Source organism: Equus quagga, chromosome 1 (genome assembly GCF_021613505.1).
Source record: "Equus quagga isolate Etosha38 chromosome 1, UCLA_HA_Equagga_1.0, whole genome shotgun sequence".
NCBI classification, from domain to species: domain Eukaryota; kingdom Metazoa; phylum Chordata; class Mammalia; order Perissodactyla; family Equidae; genus Equus; species Equus quagga.
Window position 1 is genome coordinate 176,178,902 of NC_060267.1, and position 26,026 is coordinate 176,204,927.

At 40.2% G+C, this 26,026-nt stretch overlaps 1 protein-coding gene across 2 annotated transcripts in view; it reads right to left on the reverse strand.

Moving 5' to 3' along the window:
• Positions 1–26,026, reverse strand: part of SLC9A9 (solute carrier family 9 member A9) — a 510,438-nt gene that overhangs the window by 318,860 nt on the left and 165,552 nt on the right. For both annotated transcript variants that reach the window (XM_046685210.1, XM_046685217.1), the window contains exon 6: positions 20,086–20,191. In XM_046685210.1, coding sequence (XP_046541166.1) covers positions 20,086–20,191 — 106 coding nt within the window. The remainder of the gene's footprint in view (positions 1–20,085; positions 20,192–26,026) is intronic.

Sequence of the window (26,026 nt, forward strand, 5' to 3'; positions counted from 1 at the left end):
TGTATTTTTCTGAATATTACAGACTTTGCTTAAAGTATATTTCTTTGGAAATGCTCTTACCTAGGGCTATTCATCAGTTAATAGCCTAAAGCAAAATCTGATAGGATGATTATGATGTGATAATTAATAATTCAGAGACTAGTTATGTCAAACTAACCTTAAAGACATGTGGTAGTCTATTTCTCCAGCCTGTTGCTGTCTCCTAGAACCTCAATATTTTAGTCAGTATATTTGCTATCCCTCTCAGATTCATGTCAATTAAAAATTTGACCAGCCTGCAATTTGTCCCTTGATCCAATCATTGATAAAAACATTAACTAGAGTAAATCCCTGATAGAGCTCTCTGCCAAGCTACCAGAAATATTGGCTTTCATAGCTGCTTAAATCAATACCCAATTACTTAACTTTGCTTACATCTAACTGTAAGTTCTACATATTAGTCCACAAGTTTCTGATGAGAGGCCAGGCACCTTGCATGAATCCAAACAAAATTTAGTAGGGATTAAAAATAATCCCTGCGTTTGGGTCAAAAGTTCTAATGCATTTCTGAAAGCGTAGATGCAAATTCATTCACAGGAAAGCAACCAGAATGATGAACGGAATCGAACTACGTCTCGTACAGAACAGGAGTAGGAATTTGCAGAGGAGAAAACATTTAATTGTTTTTGTCATTTTATTTTTTTCTAATATGTAAATGGCTTTTGTATGAAAGAGAAGGTGCTCTTCTTCAATACTAAAGGTGACAAATTCAGCTTTCCACGGAGGCTGGGCTGGCCGTGTGAGTGAGAGGATGGCCTTACTCTTCTACTTTTCCTCCTGTGATAGAAACATGCTCACAGATGCCTTTGCTCTTAACTCTTTCATAAAAAGCCACTGTGCAAAGTCCATAACCCATGGCAAATGATCTCTGGGCTCAACTTAGGCACAATATAGGGTGGTGGGAAGAGTGACTAAATGACGGTGTTGTGCCCCAGTTAAGGGGGGCAGCCATTTATTAATGCCAGCTAATTATTGTCAAGGGAGATGTTATCTATGCTCTCCCAATGTTAGTACATCCTATAGCTTTTTCAAAAGAAACTAGAAATGTGCATTTTTATCTTAATTTTTAAATCTGGGCAATAAATCCAGATTTTTCTCAAAAAACACTTGCCAGTCGACACTGGGGAGGTCTGAAAAAACCAGGCTGCTAGTTACTATATGATTCCCAGAGGTTGGGCCAGGACCAATGGCTTGAAGATACAGGCAATCAGGTAGAAGATGAGTGGAAGGAAGGACTCATTGCTCCTCAAAGTTGCCTTCCCTTCAGACCACCAGACCTGGGTGGAGTGACCTCATGCTGGTCATGTTGGAAGGCAGTCCTCTCCGTGACTGGATCCAGTGACCTTTAAGGCCCTGTCTCACTCTGAGAGCCTATGGTTCCAAATAAATCTGTCTCTGAGGGTTCATAGAAGGGAATCGATGGCTGGAAGGTTCTTGAGAGCGTTTCTTGGAGAGAGAGAATGTGATTTTAGCTTTGAGAAATGATTTCCATTTGGAGGCAGAAGATTTGGGAGGGAATTCCTGGATGAGCAAACAGCAGGTACAGGGAATAAGGGTGTAAATGAGGGTGATCTGAGTTGGGGGTGGCAGAAAGAAGATTTTAATGGAAGTGGATGGTTTATGGCAACTAAACCTGGGGTCCCAAACTGGCCACCTCCAGTCACGTTTCACAATCCCACTGTTTAAAATTAAAATTGAACCTAAAGTCCTTTTGGAGGTCTTGCATGCTCCACTTAGCCACTGGCCCCACCACTTCGTGTTGTCTTGTATCCTGGACCATCACAAATTTACATCACCTGCCTTGTCCCCAAAGTACTTAAATTGTCCCCCCGGCAATAAATTTTGATTTTATGTAAATATATTTTCCTGAATCACGTGCATAAATCAAATACCTCTTAAACATTGTTACATGGTTAGAACTTTGGAACTTCAAATCAAAAATAATCTAAATGGAAAATTGAGCGTTTGTTCAAAAGTAGAGGAAAATTTCATTAATGTTTTTGGAAGTCCCCACATTGGCTAATCTATCTCATATTCAGCTAATTTGGTAAGTTGTCACCATGGTTTGAGAGCTTGATGTAAGTGTTTTACAAACCTGAACACAACTCTGACTGAGCAGAGGTGTTGGGGTTCTCTCAGGTCTGGTTGGGGCTGTTTTGTTCTGAAATAGCTGACCAAGGCTCCAAGCTAATCAGTCAAACAGCTGGGTGGTTGGCCAAGGATTTCAATTTTCAATCCGTTGTTCCGGCATCAGAGACACACACATTCCCAGGGTTTTACTCTCATAATTTAAAATCAGGTTTTGCTGTCACAGAAATACCTGTGCTTGTATCAGCCTTTCACAAGCATCTTCCAATTAGATCCTCGCTACATACCTACTCATTCACTCATTAGACAGAGACCTAATCACAATAAAGGGCCAACTATTAATGCCGGTTGTAGGTGCTCAGAACGTGGCACTGAACACGACTTAAAACCTCTATTAAGCAAGCATGGGAGATGCTTTTGCTCCCATTAAAAACGCATTTATTACTTAAATCATTTTTATTACAGAAGTAAAACAGAAATACGTTCTCTGCGTTAAAGACTAAGGCAATGCAAAAGTATATAGAGTAAAATGCGAAAGCCATTCTCGTACATTTATATGCACTTATATACCAATGTCATTGTTTTGCATCAATACTATTACACAATATGCATTTTTCAGAAACCTTATTTTGTAGCTTAAAATGTCTTAGAGATTTTTTCCATGTCATTTATGTTTTAAAGGCTCTAAATTTTCCCTAGTTTGTAGTACAATATATTTAATCTCCTCCTTATCAATAGATTATTAAACATTTCGGCTGTTTATATTTTTGTTGTCATTACACTGATGCACTGTATAAATGTCTTTATCCACATAAGCTAATATTTCTTGAGGAATATTACTAGAAGCAGTTTTACTGGGTAAGTTTAAAATTTTGGATGATACTGACAAGAAGTATAAAAGTGCTTGATTCTCTTCATTCTTGCCAACACAGAACTGAACGCAAACAGACTCTAAATCTTGCTAATTTGATAGATGAAAAATGTCTCATTTTAATTTGTATTTTCCCGTTTGTAAATAAACATCACTTTACTTGATGTAGATGTATTTGTATATGTGTATACGCACACACACAGAGAGGGATCTGCAAATTATTTGTTCATATTTGATTCAATTTTCTATCGTATTATCTTTTTCTCATTGATTTGTAGGTGTTCTTTGTGTATTTAAAATATTAAGATTGTCAAAGATGTTGCAAATATCTTCTTCTAGCCTGCCATTTGTCTTCTATTTATGCTGTTATTTGCTTTTAAAAATTTATGTATAATTAAATTGGTTAATTTTTTACTTCATTGTTTCTAAGTTTTGAGTCTTATTTAGGAAGACCACTAATATTCCAAATTTATAGAAACGGCTTCTAATATTTTCAAAGTTTTTCCTTAATATTTAGCTCTGTAATCCCTATAGAGTTTCTTTTTAGGAATGATGTGAATTAGGCATTTAACTTTTTCTCCCAAAGGGATAGCCCATTGCCCCACACTATTTGTTAAAACACCCAGTCTGTTGCCTTTATATTGGAAGGATAATTTGGCTTGGGTTTCACATTCTTTGCTTCAGAAGCGAAAATGTGCTGCTTTTCCATCTTCTGAAATTGAATGTCACTGTGGTCAAGTCCAAGGCCAACCTGATTATTTCTGCTCTTGTAAGTGGCTTGGATTTTCTGCCTAGATGCCCCCATAATTCTTTCTTTAAACTTGAAATTCAGTAACTTTGCCAGATTATCTCGTGGTGTTGATGTTTCCAAATGAAATTTTCCTGGCATCCAGCGGGTCTGTTAGGTCTCTCCATCCACTCACTACATCATTTCAGGAGAATATTGTTTTAGTGTGTTTTTAAATATTTTCCATGTGTTTTCTTCTTCAGAAACACCCAACTGCCTGCCATCCACTTCTATCTTATTCTCTGTAGTCATGATTATACCTTTGTTCTTTTCTACTTTGTTTTGTGTTATTTCCTCAAGTCTATCTTCTATGTCCCTGGCAGTGTTTTCAGAGAAATTCATTCTATTTTTGTTGCTTCTAAAGAGTCTTTTATCCCATTAGTGATTTTATTTACCTCTCCAGCTTTTCTCCTGAGCTCTGCCAGCACACTTTTAATCTTCCTTGATTATTTTATGTCTCTTCTATAAAACTTGAATCTCATGTATACATATGTGGAGAGATAGAAAGAGAGAGAATCCATGTCGTCCTTCACAGTAATGAAGGATTCTTTGTCTAGACTTTTCTGCAATACCTTGGTAAATTTGTTTGGGGATTGTGGGCTCCTCTTCGTATAAATTAAAAAAAAATTATTCTGCAGTTTTGACGACTCTGTCTCACTCCCTCCTTTTTGATGATTACTCACCTTTAAAAGAGACTGGCTGTTTACTGAAGAATAGTACAGGGATATATGGAAAGGGGTGAAACAGAGTTGAGTACATGAGGCTGACCACGGTTTTAATTTTGGTTCTGTTCTGGTTCTCGATTGTTGCATAACAAACCACCCCAAAACTTCGTGGTTTAAAACAACAATCAGTTATTTTGTTCACAAATCTGCAAATTAGGCGGAGTGCAGCAGGCTCAGCTCGTTTCTGCCGCACATGGTGTCAGCTGGGGCAGCTCTGACGGGGTTGGAGGATCCACTTCAGGGATGGATCACCGACTCGTCTGGGAAGTCTTGCCGACTCATTCCCTCCCTAGGTGGGACTCTACACAGAGTGGCTTGACCTCACAGCAAGCTCCCTGAGCTCCAAGGTGGACTGTCCCAAGGGACAGGAAGTGGAAGCTGCTAGTTTCCTAAGGCCTGGTCCTGGAAACTGGCACAGCCTCCCCTCCTCTGCATTCTACAGAGTCAAGGGGAGAGAACAGAGACTTCACCTCGCCATGGGAGGAGTGTCAAAGAATTTGGGGGTTGTGTTTTAAACTTGCTACAAGTTGTGTGTCTCAAGCATCTGTCACCAAATCTGTATCCTTTCTGTTGGGAATACATCTTTTTGCAGTTCATGGCATTCAGATTGAGGTGGCGCCAAGAAAAGATCCGTAAGTGACAGACGAATTATGTTTTGACTTGGAAATTGCTGCCGCCCCCACCCCCCCCCCCCCCCCCCCCCCCCCCCAGCAAATAGCCTCCTGCAGCATCCTAGCTAGCAAACTAGAAGGTGGGGCAGCATGATCCTACTCATCTTTCATTGGAAGCGTCAGACTATTCCCCCTTTCTCTCTTGGCCCATCCACGTGATCTTCTCTGTGCTCCAAATGACGGAACATTGGCTGGTCCTTTCAGCAATGAGATCTGCTCTCGGCTCCGAGAGGAGCGGATTTGGCTCAGCATCTTTCCATCTCTTCTTCAAGATTTCACGTTATCTGGCAGCAATACTTCATACTTAAACACGTCGTAATTTAGGATTTGGAGTTGTGACTGTTTCCCTGTATCATGAACTATGAAATTTTTTCTGTACATTTTCCATTGTTTTAGCTTGTTTCGAGGGAGTCTAGTAGGGTAAAATATTTTATCCTGCTGTCTTAAGCAGAATCTCCACATGAACTTTAGAATCACCTTTAAAAAATCTGTTTGGATTTCAGAAGGGAGATTATACCGAAGGTGTAGATTCCTTGAGGAAGAGCTGATTACAATACTGAATCTTCCCATCCCAGGTCTTAGTATGTCTCTTCACTTATTGAGGTTGTCTTTTTCTGTCCTTCACTAAAGTTAAGCTATTTCTTCTCAGATATCTTGTAGGTTTTTATTATTTAGGGTATTCTAATTATTTTCCATTTTAAAATGCTGTTGCAAACAAAATAATTTCCCCATTACATTTTATCATCAGTTGTTGCTGAAGTCCAAGAAAGCTATTGATTTTTGTGTATCCATCTTCTGTCCAGCCAGACTTCTGAGCTAGTATTTTGCCATTTGAGTCTCTTGTATCTTTAAGTCCACAATCATATCAGCTCACCTATTAAGTATTTTATTTTGATTTTCATTTTTTTTGGTGAGGAAGATTGGCCCTGAGATAACATCTGTTGCCTATCTTCCTCTTTTTGCTCGAGGAAGATTATTGCTGAGTTAACATCTGTGCCAATCTCCCTCTATTTTGTATGTGGGATGCCGCCACAGCATGGCTTGATGAGCAGTGTGTAGGTCTGTGCCCAGGATCCAAACTGGCGAACCCTGGGTTACTGAAGTGGAGTGCAAGAACTTAACTATGCCACTGGGCCAGCCCCAGATGTTCATATTTTTTTACATTGGCTTATAACGTTATATAAATTTCAAGTGCACATCATTATATTTCAATTTTTATACATCATTATATTTTGTACATCATTATATTTTTGTATATTTTGTATTATATTTTGTACATCATTATATTTCAATTTTTATACATCATTATATTTTGTACATCATTATATTTTTGTATATTTTGTATTATATTTTGTACATCATTATATTTCAATTTTTGATTTTCATATTTTAAATTTCTATGATTTTACTTTTTAAATTTCAACTCATCCCTGTTTTATGGATGTGAATAACCTTCTACATACATCTCAGTAAGTAATTTATACAAGTTTTGGGCTTTGGTTTTCTATAGTTTTGTTTCCCCATAACATTGCTTTTCTCTGCTTTCATAATCTATATTTTCAGTGTAATCTCACTTCTAAAATCCCAACAGATTTTTATTTCTTAACATGAGGCTAGATACGTATACTGAAGCTGCCATCTTGATGAAATTAGAAGGCAAACTTGAAGAGACCGACTGACCAGCTCAAAGGTGTAAAGTTAGTAACTGATGGAGTCACCATGCGACTCCCAGCCCGGCCTTCACTTCTCCAGGGAGAAGTATAACACACGATCCACACAGGAGGTATGTCCGAGGATGAAAAGTTTTCCACCAAAACTTTTACCAGAATTACTAATTTAAAAAAAACCTAAATGCTGGGGCCGGCCCAGTGGCGCAGGGGTTAAGTTTACACGTTCCACTTCTCTGCGGCCCGGGGTTCGCCAGTTCGGATCCCGGGTGTGGACATGGCACTGTTTGGCAAAAGCCATGCTGTAGCAGGCGTCTCATGTATAAAGTAGAGGAAGATGGGCATGGATGTTAGCTCAGGGCCAGTCTTCCTCAGTAAAAAGAGGAGGATTGGCAGTAGTTAGCTCAGGGCTAATCTTCCTCAAAAGAAAAAAACTAAATAAATGCATATATGTATATATTTTTCTACTTTCCATAAGTTTTTCTTATAAACATGCTAATGAAAAGGGCTAAAAGCAGACTGCTATTAAACAATAGCATCTGAAAATATAGATGGTCAACAGTCATGTAACCAAGAATTAACTCCACTTAGGAAATATTCTGATGTCCATGAAAGCAGAGTAGGCAGGTAAAGATGGGAATGCGGTTAAAGATAAAAATGGATAGACTTCCAAATATACTAGGGTTAGGATTTAATTTAATGGCATCAGATAGAGCATGTTCACATTAACGTCATTAGATCAAATTTGACCATTTAGCTGCCATTCTGGAAATAAGCTATTTAAGCTAAAGAGGCTTCCGAATTGGAATTTCATATGTCCCATTTGAATTGAGCACCTTTAGAGAAATCAGATGAAACAACGTTATGATTCTGATACTACAGGATAATGCCAGCAAGTGTGTGGTCTGAATTTGATGCATTTCATTTCATACAAGAATTCACTGGGCACTCACTCCACTATCTTTTGAAATGACAAACTCTTGTTGTTAACCCATGAAGAACAAACTAAGTGGTGAAAGGAATTCTCCCTTCAACATTGCCTGTCCTTCTGGCAATAAAAAAAAATGATGTATTTAAGGACCCCTGGGACAGGAAAATTGATAAGAGCTCCCAACTCCTTTCCCATAAACAACCGATATTTTAAAGCTATTAACACGGGAGCTGGGCATTCAAAGACAGTGAATTTATCATCCAGTAGCTGGCGAGGGTGTCAGGCCTTGCAGTCAGGCTCTGAAAAATGGGCCCTGAGTTCACCCTCTATAGCTGAACAGCTGCTCCTTCCCAAAGTTTTAATCAGATTCCCCGAGCATTACATGCCCCAGTAAGGCAGAGCCCACATAAAATCTGCAATAAGCCTGCCATGCAAATTCATTTTGGAGCCCAAGTAATAGGAACAGATTATATTCTCCGGGCCAAGGGAGAGCTTTGCATTTAGACCAAAATTATGATTGCATATTGATTTGGCCTCTTGCGCTCTGGAAAATTTTTTCTTGGAAAAAAATTCAGCATTGATCACCTGAAATAAAAGGCATTTTCTTCGTTGTCCAGAATGAGAAGTCAGGTTTAAACACGTTGGAAAGAAACTCTGCCGTAGGACAAAAAGCATCTTAAACCAGAGCTCCTGAAACTGTTTACAGAGTTTTGTCTTTTTGTTTAGATGCCCTTCCTTCCCCTGCCCTGAGCTGAGAACCACAGCTTTCTCCAAATTCTAAAAGAGGCTTATAATCTCCTCCCAAAGAGTTTAACATGTAGAATTTTAGATCAGGTTACCAATAGAAGCCAGTTTGACAATCTTTAGAAATCTTACCTCACGTGAGGCCAAAGTTATGATCGGTTTTTCTCATAGATGGCTTCTCATGGATGACCCTCACACCGAGTTATGAGCAATCTCCTGTCACTAGGCCACTTCTTGTGAACATACGCCACTAGCCACAACATAGGGAAGGAGAGGGAATCACTATCAATCCTCCCACTAGATATTAGAGGACATTAGCAGAGACAAACGGCACTCATGTGTAGTGACAGAAGTACAATGTATCAATCAGAAGAAGAATTCACTAGTCATGGAAGAATCAAGAAGAATCACACCATCAAATACTGCGAGTGACCATCCCAGCTCCGTGTAGTGGGGAGAGAGCAAGATTTAGCTATCCTAACAAACTTTGAGTAGTTTTAAATTATCTTAAGCGTTGGTATGGATTCAGGGGGTGGTTGCCAATCACTTCAAAATTTCAAGACAATTTGGAAAAAAATACCTTTTGTGTGAAGGATGCAGATCAACGTCTGATTCACTGATCTACCCCTCATCAGAGGGTATCATTCAACCCTCTGGATACCATTTGCTTTTATATGCAGGTCTGCCTACAGGAAAGCCTGCTTTTATCATGAGATCTTTTGGGTACTTGAAATCCTGGTGACAGTAATTTCCTGTATTGAATTAATACAGTAGATGCTGATTATGATTCAGCTTCCTAAGTAGCTTGACTCTAGAAGGAAAATGAGCTGATCGTGCTAGCATGGATATTCTGGTCCTCGGGTCTGTAATTTCTTGGTGTTTATTACATCAGCACCCTGGTGTCCACCTCTGCCTCAGGCGTAATTGCTTAGTACAAGTCACTCACTTAGTAAATAGCTGGTCATCCTGGGCCCAGACTAGAGAACGTCGTCAGGCCCTCCAATGTAGAGAGATGAAATTTCAAATGGGGGCTAAAATGAGTAAGAAGCTACTAACACTTAGTAACAATGTACATCAGAAGACAGACTTACCTCTTCCAAGTCTCTCTCAAAACCGGCTTGTTGTCTAGAACATCAGCTCAAAATCACTTGGGGACACAAAGGTCAATTTTTAAAGGATGTCCATCACACAGCATATTAATAACTTGTGTGGCAGAAAATGTCCCCTGCTTTCCACCCATGGAGGTCCCCTCTTCCCAGGACTTGGAGAGAACTGAACAGATGGATTCCTAGTGTGGATCATAAATTTGACAAGAAGAGAACAAGGTAATCAAAATAGAGAGTAAGAGAAACTAGAAAGACAATGAGAAAGATGAAGGACAGCCTCCACAGAGAACATGATGAGTTCCACAACTGGAGACACTAGAGGTAAAAGGGAGAGAAAAATAGAGGATCCCAGAGAAGATGCTTTACCAGCTTCCTACTGTATTGGAATCCTTTGTACAGTTCGAAATTATTAGAGACCGTCCAGAGTTTCATAGCTGGTATAAATTGATTTTAGCATTTCTAAACCAAACTGAAAAGCATTATCTGTTGTCAGACTCTTTTGCACCCTTCTGAGAAACATTTTGATGAACGTGACTACCGGAGCGAAAGTTGACTCACTTTAAGAAACAGCTCTTTTGCTATGTCTCCACCTTCTCTACACAACATCCTCTCTCCCTCCACTATCATTCTATGTCCACCATCTTTGAATATTGTAGTGGATAACAGAGAGCTTGGTTTACCTTACTTTACCCCTCCCCATTAATTATCGGCATTATTATTGTCACAGTCATTCCTTGCTAGATTTATGATTGTTTCACCAATTTTTTTGCTCATGTTCTTTGTCTCTCACTTCTTTCCAAGCTTAGTCTCACATTTCTATCATTGATTATCTACGAGTGGTAAACTCTGTCTGTCTGAAAATGTCTATATGAAAATTTCATTCTTTCCCTTGAATGGTATTTGAGTTGAGAATCTTGGTTGTAGATTATTTTCCCTCAGCACTTTGTACATATTATTCCACTGTCCTCTGGTAGCTCTTATTGCTAATGAGAAAACTGCTGTTATCCAAATTGTTTTCCGTTTTAAGTAATCCATCTTTCCTCTCTGATTGCTTTTAAGATTTCCATTTTGTCTCTGATGATCTCAGATTTCACTGTAATACACTTGGCTGTAGATTAGCTTTAATTTATACAGCTCTGGACACAATATGATGTGTCAATTTTTCTCTTCAATTCTGAAAAATTATCACCCATTATCTCTTTAGATATTGCCACAAATCAATTCTGTTTAGTTTTTCCTTTTAAAATTCTTATGGATGTATTCTGAATTTTTTTCATGCTATCCTCCATGTCTCTTAAGAAGCCTTTCATTTTTTTTTAAATCTGTTCTGCATTCTTGATCATTTGCCAACTTTATCTTCTGGCTCACTAGCTGGATTTAATGTGATATTTATCTTGTCCATTTAGTTTTTAATGTCAATATCTACTTTTTTCATTTTGAAATGTTCTTTTGTTTCCTATTTTCCTATTCTTTCCTAACTTTTTTCTACTCTACCACTTATCTCTAGTCATTTTCAATATGCTTATTTTATAATAGCTTTTTTCTACTCCTCCATTTATCTCTTTAGTCATTTTCAACATGCTCGTTTTATAATTTATCTTGAATTTCTGTAATTTTTGTTTAGTTCCTTAGGGTGTTTATTCTTCTGATTTACTTTTGTTTTGTTTATCTCCTGGCTTTCTTCACAGTGGAGTTATTTCCTTTTGCGGCCTATAAACTTTTATTGTGAACTCATTTTCCGAAAGTCTTGTTTTTTTCCTGTGGGATTTCCATGCGCCTGGGTTGAGAAAATATCACTTCAGAGCAGTTTGCATATTTGGAAATAAGGAAAGGGAAATGAGGCCGGGACAGGAGTTTCAACAGTCCTTAAAACTGTTTATCTTAATTGATCGGCTTGTAATTCCTATACCACAACAGCCCACGCCAGGGATAGATGACAAGTTTCCTCACCATTTCTTAAGGCTGTTGGACAGTTGTGTGACTGAGGGAGGCCTTTGAGACTCCTTTATTCAAAGAGATTTCTTCAAGTTCTGCTACCACGAGTGAGCCTACAGACAGGGCTCTGATTTCCACGTGGAAATGGGACTCCAGCTCAAAAACCTCCAAGACCAAAGGGTCTGTCTCCTACACGAAAGCATGTGGCCACTGACAGTGGTAGCTTCTCACTCTTGCTGTGATTTCTCTCTTATTTCTCACACGTCGGGAATTTCCTTTTCTCTTCTTCAAAATCAGTTTTACACTTAGAAAAGAATTTTTGCCTTTTTAAATAAAGCACGTCTTTGAGTTTGTAATGGCATAGGGCCTATCTGCTTCATTTCAATCCACCATGTTCTGAACATTTTATTATTGTGAAATATGGTAGTTATTGTTCTGGGATGCCCATTATACTTGTCCTTCAATCACTTTCTTCTAATAATAGGTTCCATGCCCCTGGCCACAAGGATGGGGATACGATTCAGATCTGGTCAATCACCATGTTTAATTCTCTTGGAGTACTATGTGATTGGCCTAGAGGTCATCTTCTGATACAAGCAGAGCCAATAGGAGTCCTTCTCTGTGGCTGATATGCAAATATTGGGAGAATTAAGTGTTTTGAGCTAGACTAATATAAGTCTGGAGAAGCCATTAGTCACCCTCTCTTGCTTGGTAGAGCAAGTCATCTATCTGTACTAGGAAAGAATGAGGCTAGTACTCAGAGGGAGTCAGGGCCAAGAAAGAAGAGACAACCATGTTTGAATCCTGAATCCTGGCATGCCCAGAGTCAGCCCCACCCCTGTTAAACAGGCCAATGAATTTCTTTTGCTTACGCTAATTTGAATTGGGTTTCTGTCACTTACATCTAATTTATACACCAATAAATTAAAGTACAGTGGAATTGAGATAGGAACCCGTCAGCATGGTTTCTTTTATTTTTTTGTTTTTGCTGAGTCAGTTTGTTGTGCGTGGCCTAACATGCAGCAAAGCAAGTTCTAAGTCATGGGCTGAGTTGCGAAGAAGCAGTGAATGAACGTCAGATCTAATCTGAGAGACAAGGGACAGAGCCACAGGATGAAGCCAAGGTCAACTGCCAGTAATCTGAACAGGGACACTAAGAGCTAGGGTAGGAGAGATGCCAGTCACATCCAGGAAACAGGAACCAGGGGTCAGGAACAAGAAAAGCAAACAGGGCCTCCGCAGCAGGCAGGGGTGTGGGCAGCAAACTCTGGGCCTTCTGGCTTCAAGCTGGAGGTCAGCTGAGCGCTGCCTCCCAACGGCTTCTTCGAGACGCCAGGGCGGCTTCCACTCCTGCTGAGTGATGCCACCTGGCGTCCAAAACATGAAGTCGGTGTGGAACCGACCACCAGGACAAGGAGTCCTTAAGCAAAAAGGGCCATAACTTTTTTTTCTTTAATTATGCATCACAGCAGTATCTAGACAGGCATCAAAATAAATGCATTTCATGCTGATTATCAGTTTCCAAGGCAAATATCAAAGTGAATTACCTGCTGAAAGATGTGTCAAGATAAGAAACTTGTTTTTAAGTTAAGCAGAGTCATGAGAAACATTATACTCTGTGGTTGTGAAAACAGTTTCAGTTTATTCTCATGAAAAGGAGACACCTTCTTTTCACCTCTGTGTTTACAACTATGGGTCAAATGGGAGAAGCAGTAGAGATAATGAGGATAACTAACAAGGCTTTTCAAATATTTGCAAGAAGCAGTACGAAGAATATTAAATATCCATCTTCTGGAATAGATTTTAATGAGAGGATTAGTATAATGTCCCCATCTGTATTTGAAGGGCTTTACGAACTCACTCATCCAGTAATTATTTGAGAACCTTCTAAATAATTAGCTCTGTGTTGATGGGGGATGGAGAAAAGTATAACTTGCCTTCAAGGCGCTTACAATCTACTTAGAGCTGATAGTACCAAGCGACATTATGGAATTTCCTTGGTGATATATGTTTATAACCAATCCCTACACAGCTATTTTCCAGGATGGTTTTTGGAGCAAGGTTTTGCTGCACACATTCAATCTCGTTACAGCTATTGTTTGCGTGTTTCAGCGAGGAGTTGCTGAGGGCGAGGATGGGTGACCGTACCCCTCCAATCTATATCACCAATGCTCAGCATAATGTCTGGCACACATGGGTCCTCAGTACATTTTTGTTAAATGGCTGGATGACATCTCAAGGTTCCTCTTAGTCACATGGTTCTTTGAGTCTTACAGCCATCCCATTAATTTCCACGTTAAATTTCCCTTAAGATGCACGGGCTATAAGAAATGTCGTCTTTCAAAATGTTGCTCACTCTAAGCGCCACGCATTCAGCAGTAGCACACTTTCAATGACATATTCTAGTAAGAACCTCTAAGCAACATAACACTTATTTAAAAAGAGAAAATTGGTGCTCTATTTCTCCCTCTCTTTTGATGATCTACATTGAATTTCTTTACAAGCATTTGCTTAACAGGGAATAAAGGGACCAAGTACGTATCTATTGTCATCCAAGAACCAGCTGTTAAATGAGGCTCTTATTTTATCTCTGAGAAAATCTGGAGGCATTTGCACACTGTGGAATTATTTCCCAAGTAGATGTTTCAGTACAATAGTGGCCATATTTCTGTTTTGCAGATAAATGGCTGAGAACACTCAACATCCCTGTCTGCTCTTTCATGGATACGAAAAAATTTTCAGACTTAACCCTATGTAGAATCTGCATTTAACGAAGATCGCCAACCATCAAGTATGGTCATGGGCGAGTCTTTGGACCAGAGTTGATCGTAAGTAATTTAATCTATTTCAACAACAACAACAACAAATATATATCTCTATAGACCAAAAGAAGAAAATAAAAATCACCTATGATCCCACCTAACACTTTGATTATATACATATATATATAAATTACATTTATAATATGGTATAATTATACACACATACACATGCACACAAACATATACACACATGAATTTGGCTATGATTTTTTACCCAAAATAGATCTTATTGTAGCTACCATTTTAAAATTTTCTTTAAAACTATATTGTGACTATCTCTTCACATCAATATATTTTTTCTATATTATTTTTCAAATGACCTCATAAAATTACAACCAGCTAGTAACTTATGTACAACTTCTTGTGCAAATTAATGCACTCATCTCTATGGAGAAGTTGTTGCACATGTCCTTAACTACTTCTTAGGATAAATTTCTATAAATGAAATAGATGAATAAAAAGATTCACAAATTCCAATGACTGTTAGTAAATATTGCCAAATAGCCTTAGCAAATGTTTTATGACTTTTCTCTTTCACCAGTAGCGTGGGAGGGTGCCCATCTCCCCAGAGCCTGACTTACCCTGGTATGATTGTTCTCTCTTGAGTTCTGAAGATATGAAGACTTGCTGAGTGGTACTCCATTGTTGGATTAACTTGTTTTATTTCATTATTGCTGAAGCTGGTCTTACTAAGCAGGGTTATTGGCCATTTATATTTCTCCCCCTGTTCATGACCTACTTATATCTTTTGCCCGTTTTTCCATTATGTTTCCCTTCTCCTTATTGGTCTTTGATATCAGGGTAATAGCAGCAGCTGATCTCTAATATTTATTGAGTGTTAGGAGCCAGGTCTGTTCCCGGTGTTTTATGTTGAGTCCAGCCCAATGAGATAAGTGCTCTTACCATCCTTATTTTACAAACGAGGCATCTGAGGCACAGAGAGGCTAAGTAACTTACCTAAGATAACATAACTAGTACATTTGGTATATTAAACAGATTAGCATTCACCATTTATATTATAAAGACCATTAACCCATCAACATGTGTGTTGAAATTGCTCTCCTTGGCTTATCCTTCACCATTTAATTTTATCTGTAGTGGTTTTTGCCTACTAGGATTGCTTGACTCTACTGCCACTAAATAAATTGGCTTTTCTTTTATAGTTTCTGCTTTTAATATCTTGATCACCTGAAGAATATTTTAAATAAATATAATTGAAATACATACAAACATTCAGACAGTATAAAAGGATACAAAATAAAGGGTTAAATTATCTTTTCCCCCTTTGCATACATCACGGTCCTACATAGCAAAAGTAACTCCTTTTAAGCATTTATGTTTTTCTTTCTTCTGACAGTTGCCCTATGACTCTAAATAATATGCACATACCTCCATTGCTTGATTTATCCACTCCACACAGAATATATATTCATTTCTTACTATGAGAGATGTGGCATTTTAGTTAATATCCCTTTCTTTCCCTCTCTCCTCCTCCACTTAACTTCCCATGAGTAATCTCAATTTTGCTTGTAACTTTATAACTCTAAGTAATATACTTCAACATCTATTTCTTGATTTATAAACTTTAGACAGTATGCCTTAACTAAGTGGCTCATTCCTAATAGGGGAAATCACATGTAAAAATGGTTATTCTTTCTATTCCTTGGATCATAAAATGCCATATTTATGAAGGAATGCTTCACTAGAAGCAGGTTGATCTTTAGTCATTTTAATGAAACCAGAGAGATCTGTGTAAGTAGAATGAAATGCATTGATATAAATGATTATATAAATTATACTAAGTATATATATATTTGTATGGCACAGATTATATGGATTATAGAGCCCTTCCAACCATATTGCTTATTTATTGCTCAGAATAATTTTGTAATGTGTATAGAACCACCATTATTTTGTAGGTAAGGAAACAAGCATGGAGAATTTATGGCCATATAAAGTCACTGTCATGGTCTTTTAGGTTTTGTTTTCTTTCTGTCCAGCATCCACTTTTCCTTTTTTTTGTGGCAATATTAGTCTGAGCAATAATCCCACCATTCCCCAGTCTTAGTTCATGTGCTTCCAAGTGAAACTGATTACAGCCTTGAACTCATGAAGGATGTGACTTAGACCTGAGCCAATAAATGCAGTGCATTATCCCCGCCACAAGTGGGTTTGGAATGGCATCAGAATCTGCAAGGTGTACTAAGATTCGGCCTGGGAATAATGGGACAAAGATTCTTGCTCTGTTCTCCTGAAGAAAGTTACAGCCCAGGCAGATGCTCGCAGCCCTCTTGTGACCAGGTGAGGGAGCTAACCCTGAAGAAGCTGAGTGAGGAAAGAGAGTCCTGCTTATTTCTCTGGATCCTTTCCTGAGCCATTTCTACTCCTGCCGTTCAGTTACATCAGCCAACATAGTTTCCTTTTTTTGTTTACTCCAGTTTGGGCTGGTTTCCTGTCAACTGTAATAATTGTACAGTTAATTCTTGGCTACCCTGACACAGCTTTTTTGACTTAAATCTTGGGCTCTTTCTACTCCACCATGTTGCCTCTAAAACTAATGTCTTTGTTCAGGATTCAAAAACACACATCCTTTAAGACCTTTTCAATGTATCTTTTGCCTTCCTTCATAGCCTATTAAATAATCTTTGGAAATGCAAATCCATCACCTGGAATTCATTCACTCAGGAACCAGTAAGCATACATGTTTGGGTATGACATTCCCTATATACTTGAAATAAGAGTATGGGTCAGAGACAAGCTAACTTAAAAACTTTTTTGTTAAATAAAGCTACTTTTATTTTAAGATGAACAATTCTGGATCACTTGAAGCCGTAAGGACACCACCCACCACCTGCTGCTGTGTGTAAGAGTTGTGGTCATCAAACTCAATTATATGTTAGTTGTCTGAAATTCAGAGCATATTTTATCTAAGAAAGAGTACTATAATTAGTCATTCGCTTCTTAGACTATCATGGAAAAGCTGATTTAATCTAAAATGTGGCTAAATTACTATACATTGGAATGAAAAGATTAGAGCACAGTATTGTCACAACACTAACAATTAAACTTTAAAAAATAATAAAACTGAAGAGGATGGTTCTTAAACAAGGAGGTTTGCTGGTGGAAGACGGGATGGTAAATGAGAGTGTATGGTCATGCCAAAGGGAGGCACTGCCAAGGGCGATGATTTAGGTTATTTATCATACTTAATTTCACATCAAAATGTATAACTTTTCTTTTCCTTGGTACAGGAAGAGCTCTATCACTATTCTTAAACTTCAAAACCACACACAGGTGGAACTAACAAAAAGAAAACACAAAAGAGGTTTTTATTTGTTCTTTTAATATGCATTTCAAGTCTATAGACTCTGTCTTCAAGAAGTTACTGTCAAGAAAGGCAACGGATGCATAAAGCCAAGATTGCACTGCTGTGCTGGAAGGGCACTGATGGAGGCATGCACAGGGGTGGATAGGGGCCTGGCATGTGGGTTAGCGGTTCCCGAAGGAGGCGGCTGAGCTAAGTGGTAAATGACTTGATTAGGCAGAAAGAAGCTGGGGAGGAGTGAACTTGGTGTGTGTGAAGGCAGGGATTTACCAGCCAGAGTTGTGTCAGGGTGCCATGGGTGGTTTAGGGTGAAGGGAGAGAATAGTGGAGACAAATGTTTCAACTTTTGGCCTAAAGTCGTGGAAAACTTTTAAATAGGGCTTTTCTAAGGGAACCAGAAGATAGTTGGAAGAGAGAGTGTGGGGGGTGGGGCACCAAGAAGAGAGGGAATATGTGTGCACGTAGACGTATAAAAAGAGATTGTTGTATGTGCTGTAAACTACGTTTAAGAAGCAAGTGAGCAAGTGAGAAAGGTGCAGAGTACAACACGTGGAAAGTTGTGCAAGGTGGAGGAAGTGGTCAGCCACTGATGGCACCCCTGGCTGGACAGTCCAGACCCAGGAGAGGATGGGTACACACCACTCGGTAGAGCTCACAGAAGGGGCTGCGGGGTCCCAATGCCCCAGGCAGGAGAAAGCCTGCAGAGTCCAGTGGCGGGAGTTTCCTGTCAAGTACTCCTAATGTAGGATGACTTTTATTGTAAAGGCAGCACGCACGGGGTCACTCTGCACAACACTTGAATTGCCAAAACTGGGAAGCGCAAGATCTCAGTCAGAATGGCAGGCATCTGAAGCGACCTCGCCTCGGCAGGAAACTCAGACACAGCCATAGGCCATAGGCCGGGGAGCGGGAGAAGCACTGCCCGAAGAACCACGTACTGACCCCCGGGGATGCTAAATAGACTGTTTCAGATGCCTGGTCCTGCGTTCAACAGCATCAACGTTCATCCTGAGTCTACATTTTTAATGGGAAACTACTGTGAACGCAGTGTGGACAGCAAGAAGGGCGAGCCCTCCCTCGGCTGCGGCTGCCTGACTCTTTCCCCAGCTCATCTGGGCTCTGGTGGCTTTGATTTGCTTGGCCTTTTACAACCTGGCAGCTGGGGAAGTGAAAACGAGGGACTCAGCAGATTTTTTAAAATTTCTGCTCCAAATGTTCCTTTAATACTAGTGTTTCTTGGACAGAGATTCCTGATGTCCTCATTAATTATTCCCGGTGTTTCTTTCAAAGCCTCCCTTAGCATTTGTGACTCTGCCAGGGCTTGTGCTCTGAATTCACCCTCCCTGGTATTTTCCTCTAATGCAGGAAAGGCGCTTCGTGGTGGCCAGGGGAAATGGAAGTTCATTTGGACACTCTTGCTTGAAAGTTGCTGAATTCGGTGGCAACTTTGGGGTGGCAGCCTAAAGAAATGTCAGCTGGCCAAAAAAAGAGTGAGGCTGCTCTGGTTTCCTGCTCCCCTCTGTGAGATCTGACTTAAAATCCTTTCTTCCTTTGCAGCACATTTTCAAATGCGTTTGAAGTAATTAACACCCTGAATAGAATCCTGTTGTCACCTTTAATTATCAGACAGCTCCTTTCCTTTGGGGTATTTGACAGTTGCCCAAAATGTTGGTCTTAATCTAAAGGCAAGAAGAGACCTCTGACATCCTGAAAACCACAAAAGTGACACTTATTAAATATAAATGGTAAGTGTCTAAACGGGAGGTGAGGAAACAGCGCCAGTTCTCACCTCGAAAAGAAAATTCTTCCAGGATGAAGGGAAAATTACATGAGCTCTTAGCTGTAGCTCCATCCACTTCGCTTGTCACGTGATGACTTTAAGATGTGTGGGTTCCATAATGCCTTACATTTGCATTGAGAAATAAAGAGGGTATTCTTACTCTCAAGTTCCATCTCCAATTTGCCAAATTTACTATAAATACAATGGTTCCTATTAGTCTATTATCTGGAAAACTACTTGTATAAGGAAAAAAATTAAATGATATTGATTTGAAACGAAGAAAGCTCACTTATGTGCATTTTAGGAACCCTAAATGAGTCAGCTAAATATATGCACTGAGGAGAAAGGAATGTTACCCTTTGGGTAGTATCTTGTAATAGGCTGGAAACATGAGACTCATTAATAGTGTTAGAAATTAGGTGCCTAATGAATTGTACCCATGATTGGAGATTTTCTGTGGTAACAATTCCTTAAAGCTAGAAATTGCTTGCACCTCTATGACATGAAAGATACTATTAAAGCCACTAGGAATTATCACCAAGTGAAGCATATTTCACATGGTCAAAGAAACATAGGCCAAGTTCTGGTACTTACTATGTGAGTACTATGGCCACTGCGTCATTCAACACACTTTCCCCAAACAAGAGTGTGTACAGGTCGGGGTCGACGTGCAGTTCATGGAAAATGGCCAGCACCGTCACTAGGAAGAAACACACACAAGTATGCAGAGTTAGCTGGGACAAAGCCACAGACTTGTCCTTGGTTGTGGTCACTTCTAAAAAGTAGTCGTTAAATACTCATCTTCTCAAATCCATTCTCTATACCCACAACGGACCTTTATTGCAAACCAATCTGATCATTCACTCCCCTTCTTAGTGATTTCTCTGGGTTCCCCACTGATTGCAGGGGAAGTCTGAGCTCCTTGAGACAAGTCTTCCACAGTCTGCACCGTCTACCTTCCCACACCTCCCTTGGCACCTCCTGCTCTCCCTATGCTGCCTCACTCAAGCCACATTGAACTTGCTATAATTTCTCAAACACATTGCGTAGTTTTTAAATTACCTATGCATTTTGGTTCACTTTACCAGGGCAGCAATTCCTTTCTCATCCGTGTGCTACCATTCCCCCATTCCTTAAATACACAAACACATACACACATCTTGCTACAAGAAAACTTTATTTCATCTTTAAAAGCTTCTCAAGGGTCCTCCCAGGCCCCTGAGACTTGGCTTGCTCCTTTTGGATCCCAGCTTTGGATCAAATCATAGAACTTATCACAGAAGAGACTGTGAGCTCCTTGGGGACAGGGCTCATCTTTGCATCATGGGGTATTTGGCAAATGCTTGATAAGTGTTTGATGCATGAATGACTAAATGAATGAATGAATGAATGAATGAATGGAAGTTGTTACAGTGGCCTACTCCTGGGAAGGGAGCGTTGGTTGGTACCTTGGTCTCATTCTCTCCGGAGATCACACTCATTTATAAAAATGGATTCAGTGTTCCTGAGAGCGGGCCTAAGGACTTGTTTCTTGCAGCCTGCTGCATGGCAATTATATTCCACATACTTGTATGGGGCCTCTGGGAGTACATCAAGAGAGTAAATAATCACACATTGATTATCTGTGTTCATCAAAACTATCCAGTGTCTTGATATTTGAAGCAGTTGTGGAAAGTGTGAACAGCAATCATTAGGAAAATGATCCATTGAGTTGATTGCCCAAGGAGGAAAGAGGGTGGTAGAAGATGATACTGGCGGTAACTTTTTAAGGCAGAGTGGGCATTTTCATTTCTGTTCTTTCCTTGCCTATTTTATAGACTGCGAGGTTAATAACTGTGTTGTACAAGAGAATGCTATGGGGAAGAAAAGCTGAGTTGGAAGGTTTTGTAAGCAGGGTCAAGAAGTTTGGCACTTGTCCCACTGCAATGGGAAGCCATGAAAGGATTTTAGCGGGAAGAGAGACACAATCTGATTTCAACCTTGGGAATAAAGCTCAGGCAGCAGAGCAGAGGGCAGAATGATCACGTGGCTGGAGGCTTTCCCAGGGGTTTCAGCAAGAGATGAGTTGTACCAAGACAGGAAGAGTCTCAGATTCAGGCTCCCAGCTCCTGCACATCCTGCTGTGCCCTCCACAGCGAAGGGGTTCAGAACAGGCCTCCCCAAGATGTGCCACTTTGGCATGTGAAATATTTTGAGTTAAAGTCAATCGAGACCCTGCAGGCTTAAGAGAAACTTTTACGTCTCCTTTCAAGAATTTAAATTGGAGGCCTTGCTCATAATAAGAGTTATTACCAGAAATATATTTCTAGGTCTATCTGTACGGCAGAGCAAACCTCTAATTACTGAACATCTGCTCTTCCTATGATCCTATCAATTACCCTTCTCCCCCTGAAGCCTCAGACCCTTATCCCATTCCTTGGCTCAAGATGGCATAAATATCTCATTTTACCTTTTTGTTTCTGAACCTTTCATGTATGTGGTATCTCTGATTCTCTGAGGCTGTGGGTTTCCCACATATATGAAATTAAATTTGATTTTCTTCTGTTCATCTATTCCATGTCAATTTAATTCTTTGACCAGCCAGAAGAACCTAGAAGGGTACAGGAAAATTTCTTCCTCCCCCACAATATCCATCACTTTGGGTTCTGATAGGTCAATGACCAAGGTGCTTTACTTATCCACTGGTTCTCATCTTCCCTGTGTGTCACTAGCCCTTAGCACAGTGCTAGAATATAGTAAACCTTTAAGGAGTGAATGAATAAAAAATGTAATGTCAGGGTCAATGGTGCTCCCAAGATATTTGGGATAGAGAATTGGTGGGTTTTGGTGCTTGAGAGACAGAAGGAGTGACTCTAGGTTTTAATCTTGGGCAATTGGTAGATGGGAGTGCATAGAAGAAATTAGTTGGTAGACGGGAGAGTACAGTAAGTTTGGTTTTGGACGTGTTGACTTAAATAGCCAGGAGGAATTTTGAGTGGAAATTTCAATAAGGAAGCCAGAAATAAAAGGTTGGAACTACACAGAGTTAAGGCAGAAGAAAGCATTTGGAGGTTACAAGCCTATAGATGGAACATAAAGCCACAAGAGTAGCTGAGATTGCCTGGGCAAAGTGTATAGAAAGAGGAGAGAGTTCATGAGAGATCCTTGGGGGACGCTTAGAGCTAAGCGGTGAGTGGAGAAAAAGAAGCATGAAATACACATGTGGTATATTTGCCAAACTTGACCTTGAGCATGAACAAGTCAGCTGGAAACCATTTCCATCATGAATTTCTGTAAATAGATTCTTGTTTGCTAAAAATTGTCCTAGAGGAAGGAGCATTGAACTCAACAACCAGCTTTGGGATAGAAGAGACAACAGAAATGAAATGTCATGAATTGGCATGACCATTAGCCAGATCCCATTGTACCAGGCCTAGAACCAATTTTTATCATTCCACCCGAACAGGTCCTTAATCATGACAGGGAAACTGGCAGAGATATACTCCCTAGTGTGTACCTAGTATTTGCCACAACACTTAGCCTTTGCAGGCGCTGGTGGGAGGTGGGAGGCAATTGCATCTACTGAATAATCTCATTCCCCTTCTTGGATAGAGTCAAGACCCTGCATCTAACCAAAACAAAGAGGCTTCGGCTGGGGACTTTAATTAACAGCATTTTCCTTTTGCTAGGATCTTGTGGAATAAAAGTAAAGTTATGCTTGAACTAGAAAATTCACTCATGGCAGCTCTATCGTTGGCTCTAGTTTCTGTAGTGGTTTATTTGTATTTCCAAGCTCTGAAGATGACTTGCAGTTATCTTCACTCCCGGAGAGGTTTCCTAGGCTCATGACTTGGGATGTGAGGTCGCGGGTTCCTTTCTCTCCTTCCCCAGTTATGGAGTCCACTTTGCGCTGGGATGGACTCTGCATCTTCCCAGTGAGAGCCTTGGGCTTTTGGAGAGACAGGCTTTTAACTGAATATCCAGTTGTGTTCAAAACTGTTTTGACATTCCCACAATTCCTTTTGCACAAAGAACTGAACTCCACTTCATAAATGAGATCCCACACAAAAGAGAAAGCTATTACTTTGCACATTCCTATCTACGCTGTTAAGAAATGGAACAGCTTCAAAATAAAGCCAGGCAGTGTATCCTACAAGACGGAGTATTTGCTGGGACCAAAAATGAGTTGAATAGGTGAGTCGGGACATTAGCCACCCACTCCTGCTGCTAAGCTTGAAGCTTTTAAAAAGCTCATTTAATTAACTCGCTGGCAGGGCTCAATCTTACACACAATGTCAAGACACTTGGTGGCACATTCCTGGGAGAGAATCTCTTGGAACAGCTATAGACGTGCCCACACCAGCCATGCCCACACCTTGCTGGGTTGTAAGGACAACTCGGGCCCAGAGTCAGAATAAAAAGCAATGCCTATTTAGATGAACCTTCTTGTGACAGAGAACACTCTAGACACCATATGGATAGGATGGGGAGAAGACCCAATCCAATTTCTTACATCTCTGATTTTATTACGGGATTTAGTCATTTTTGCCTTTGTCATATTTCATCCCACTCAGGTCTTAGGGGCAAGTTCTAATGCTCCACCTGGGGCTGGGGCTCCTTCTCCTCTACACACCGTCTTCCCACCTGACTGTTCAGCTAGAGAAAAATAAGCTTTGTCTTTCAAATTGGTAGTAAAGGATGCAAGGACATGTAACCTTATGCTCAAATAAATACACATACACAAACACACACACAACTACCCCCAGGTAAGAGCAGGGGATGATTGAGGAATGTTGCTGAATAATTGGAGAGATCTGAGAAAACAGTGTCAGCAGTCAAACAGCAGGGGAAGGGGGGATGAACGATGAGGCGGTGGTGTGCCCTGCACTTCCGAGAAGCTGGCGATGAGAGATGGAGAGAGAAAAAACCATAGCCTACGGGGTGTAAAGCCCAGGGAGGCTTTCCCTTAGATTTCTCATTTACAGGTTGAGCGGATAAGCCAGAGGAAAGAGAGGCTGAAGACAGATATAAAAGAAGGGAAACCGCTGGATCAAGGAGCAGAGCAGGCAGGGAACAACGGAGGGGTTGAGGCAAAGGTGACTTCTCAGTAAAGCAAGACCATCTGCTGAGAACGCGGGCAGCAAGGCCTGAGCCAGAGGCTGGAGGAGGGTAGAAAATGTCCAGAACATCTGCTGGGGGGATGAATTAAAGTTTTATGAAAAACCACTATGGCCAAATATAGGGTAATTCTCATTCTTCAGGAGAAATACCCTAACAGTGAAGCATATAATTTTTTGATTAATTTCTTAATTAATTCATCATACCAAGAATCTTGCCCCCTCCCACAACTCTATTATAGCATCAAAACTAATATTGTCTCTGCTCAAATGTAATTGCCATACCTGGAGATAAAAACATAGATAATGGCTGCCTGACCCCACCAGTATCTCAGTGTGTTGACTCTTAACAGACAGTTTGCTCTTTTTTTTTCTGCTAGCTTTTTAACTGACCACTTTCCTGATGCTCCTTCAGTCACTTCTAAGTCTTCAGGGTGAGTTAGTAACTCTCTGACGCACATTTTCTTGGTGTTTTCAAAGAATTTAAATTCCAAATGATATTTTAATGCAGCCGTTCTCAGCAACCTGGCACAAGGTCTGCCTGGGTCTGCGGACAGAACCACACGATAGTTGCTACTCCTGTTATTCTGAGTCGTCACTCAGCTTGTCAAGCTGCTGGCTCTCCCTGGAGAGAGCTCTCTCTGTTATTCTGTGCAAATCAGTATGTATGACACTTGTCCCCAACACACCAAGAATCAAAAATGTCGCAAGCCTGTGCAGCTGAATCATGTCAGGCTCGACAGGTGGAGAACCCTGGTATTCTCATAAACAAGGTAGCATTTTTCTATTTCCAAAAGTGATTATTGTGAGAATGTGTTTCTTTTTTCTCAGAGCGAGGATGGAGGAGGAAATTCTCCTGTAACTTTTCCATTTTTTTGAAATACTGTATATAGTATGATTTCAAAGAGGGGCTTCCAAAAAGTTGAGGTGTGCTGGCACAGGCTGGAATGCTGGAATTATTTAGAGCCTAAACCTTCTCAGTGAAGACCCGGGCAGCAGACTCAGGGGGCAGATTGGTTTTGCCAGTCAAGCTCTGCCAATCACGTCCTAGTAATACAACTGGAAAACCTGACCCTTCTGAAACAGGTCAGAGAAACAATGCCCGATCTGGACAGCTAATCGCTAGATGTTACTTTACTGAGGTCATTCTAAATTAGAAGTTACACAAACATCATGGATGATTTAGCCCTAAAACACTGCGATTTTATTTTGGCCATCAGTATGATATATCGTTTCAGAACAGAGTTAGTAGTGGGGAAAATACTTTATGCAAGCACAACACTGCAGCCGTCTTCACCAGGGATCCTTGGGAGAAACAAGCCCTAATGCCCCCAGGCAATGATTTCCGGTATGGGCCCTGGGAGGTCCTGAGACCTATCCAAGAGGATCCCCAAGGTCAAAACTACTTTTGGAATAATGTGAAAATGTTACTTGCATTT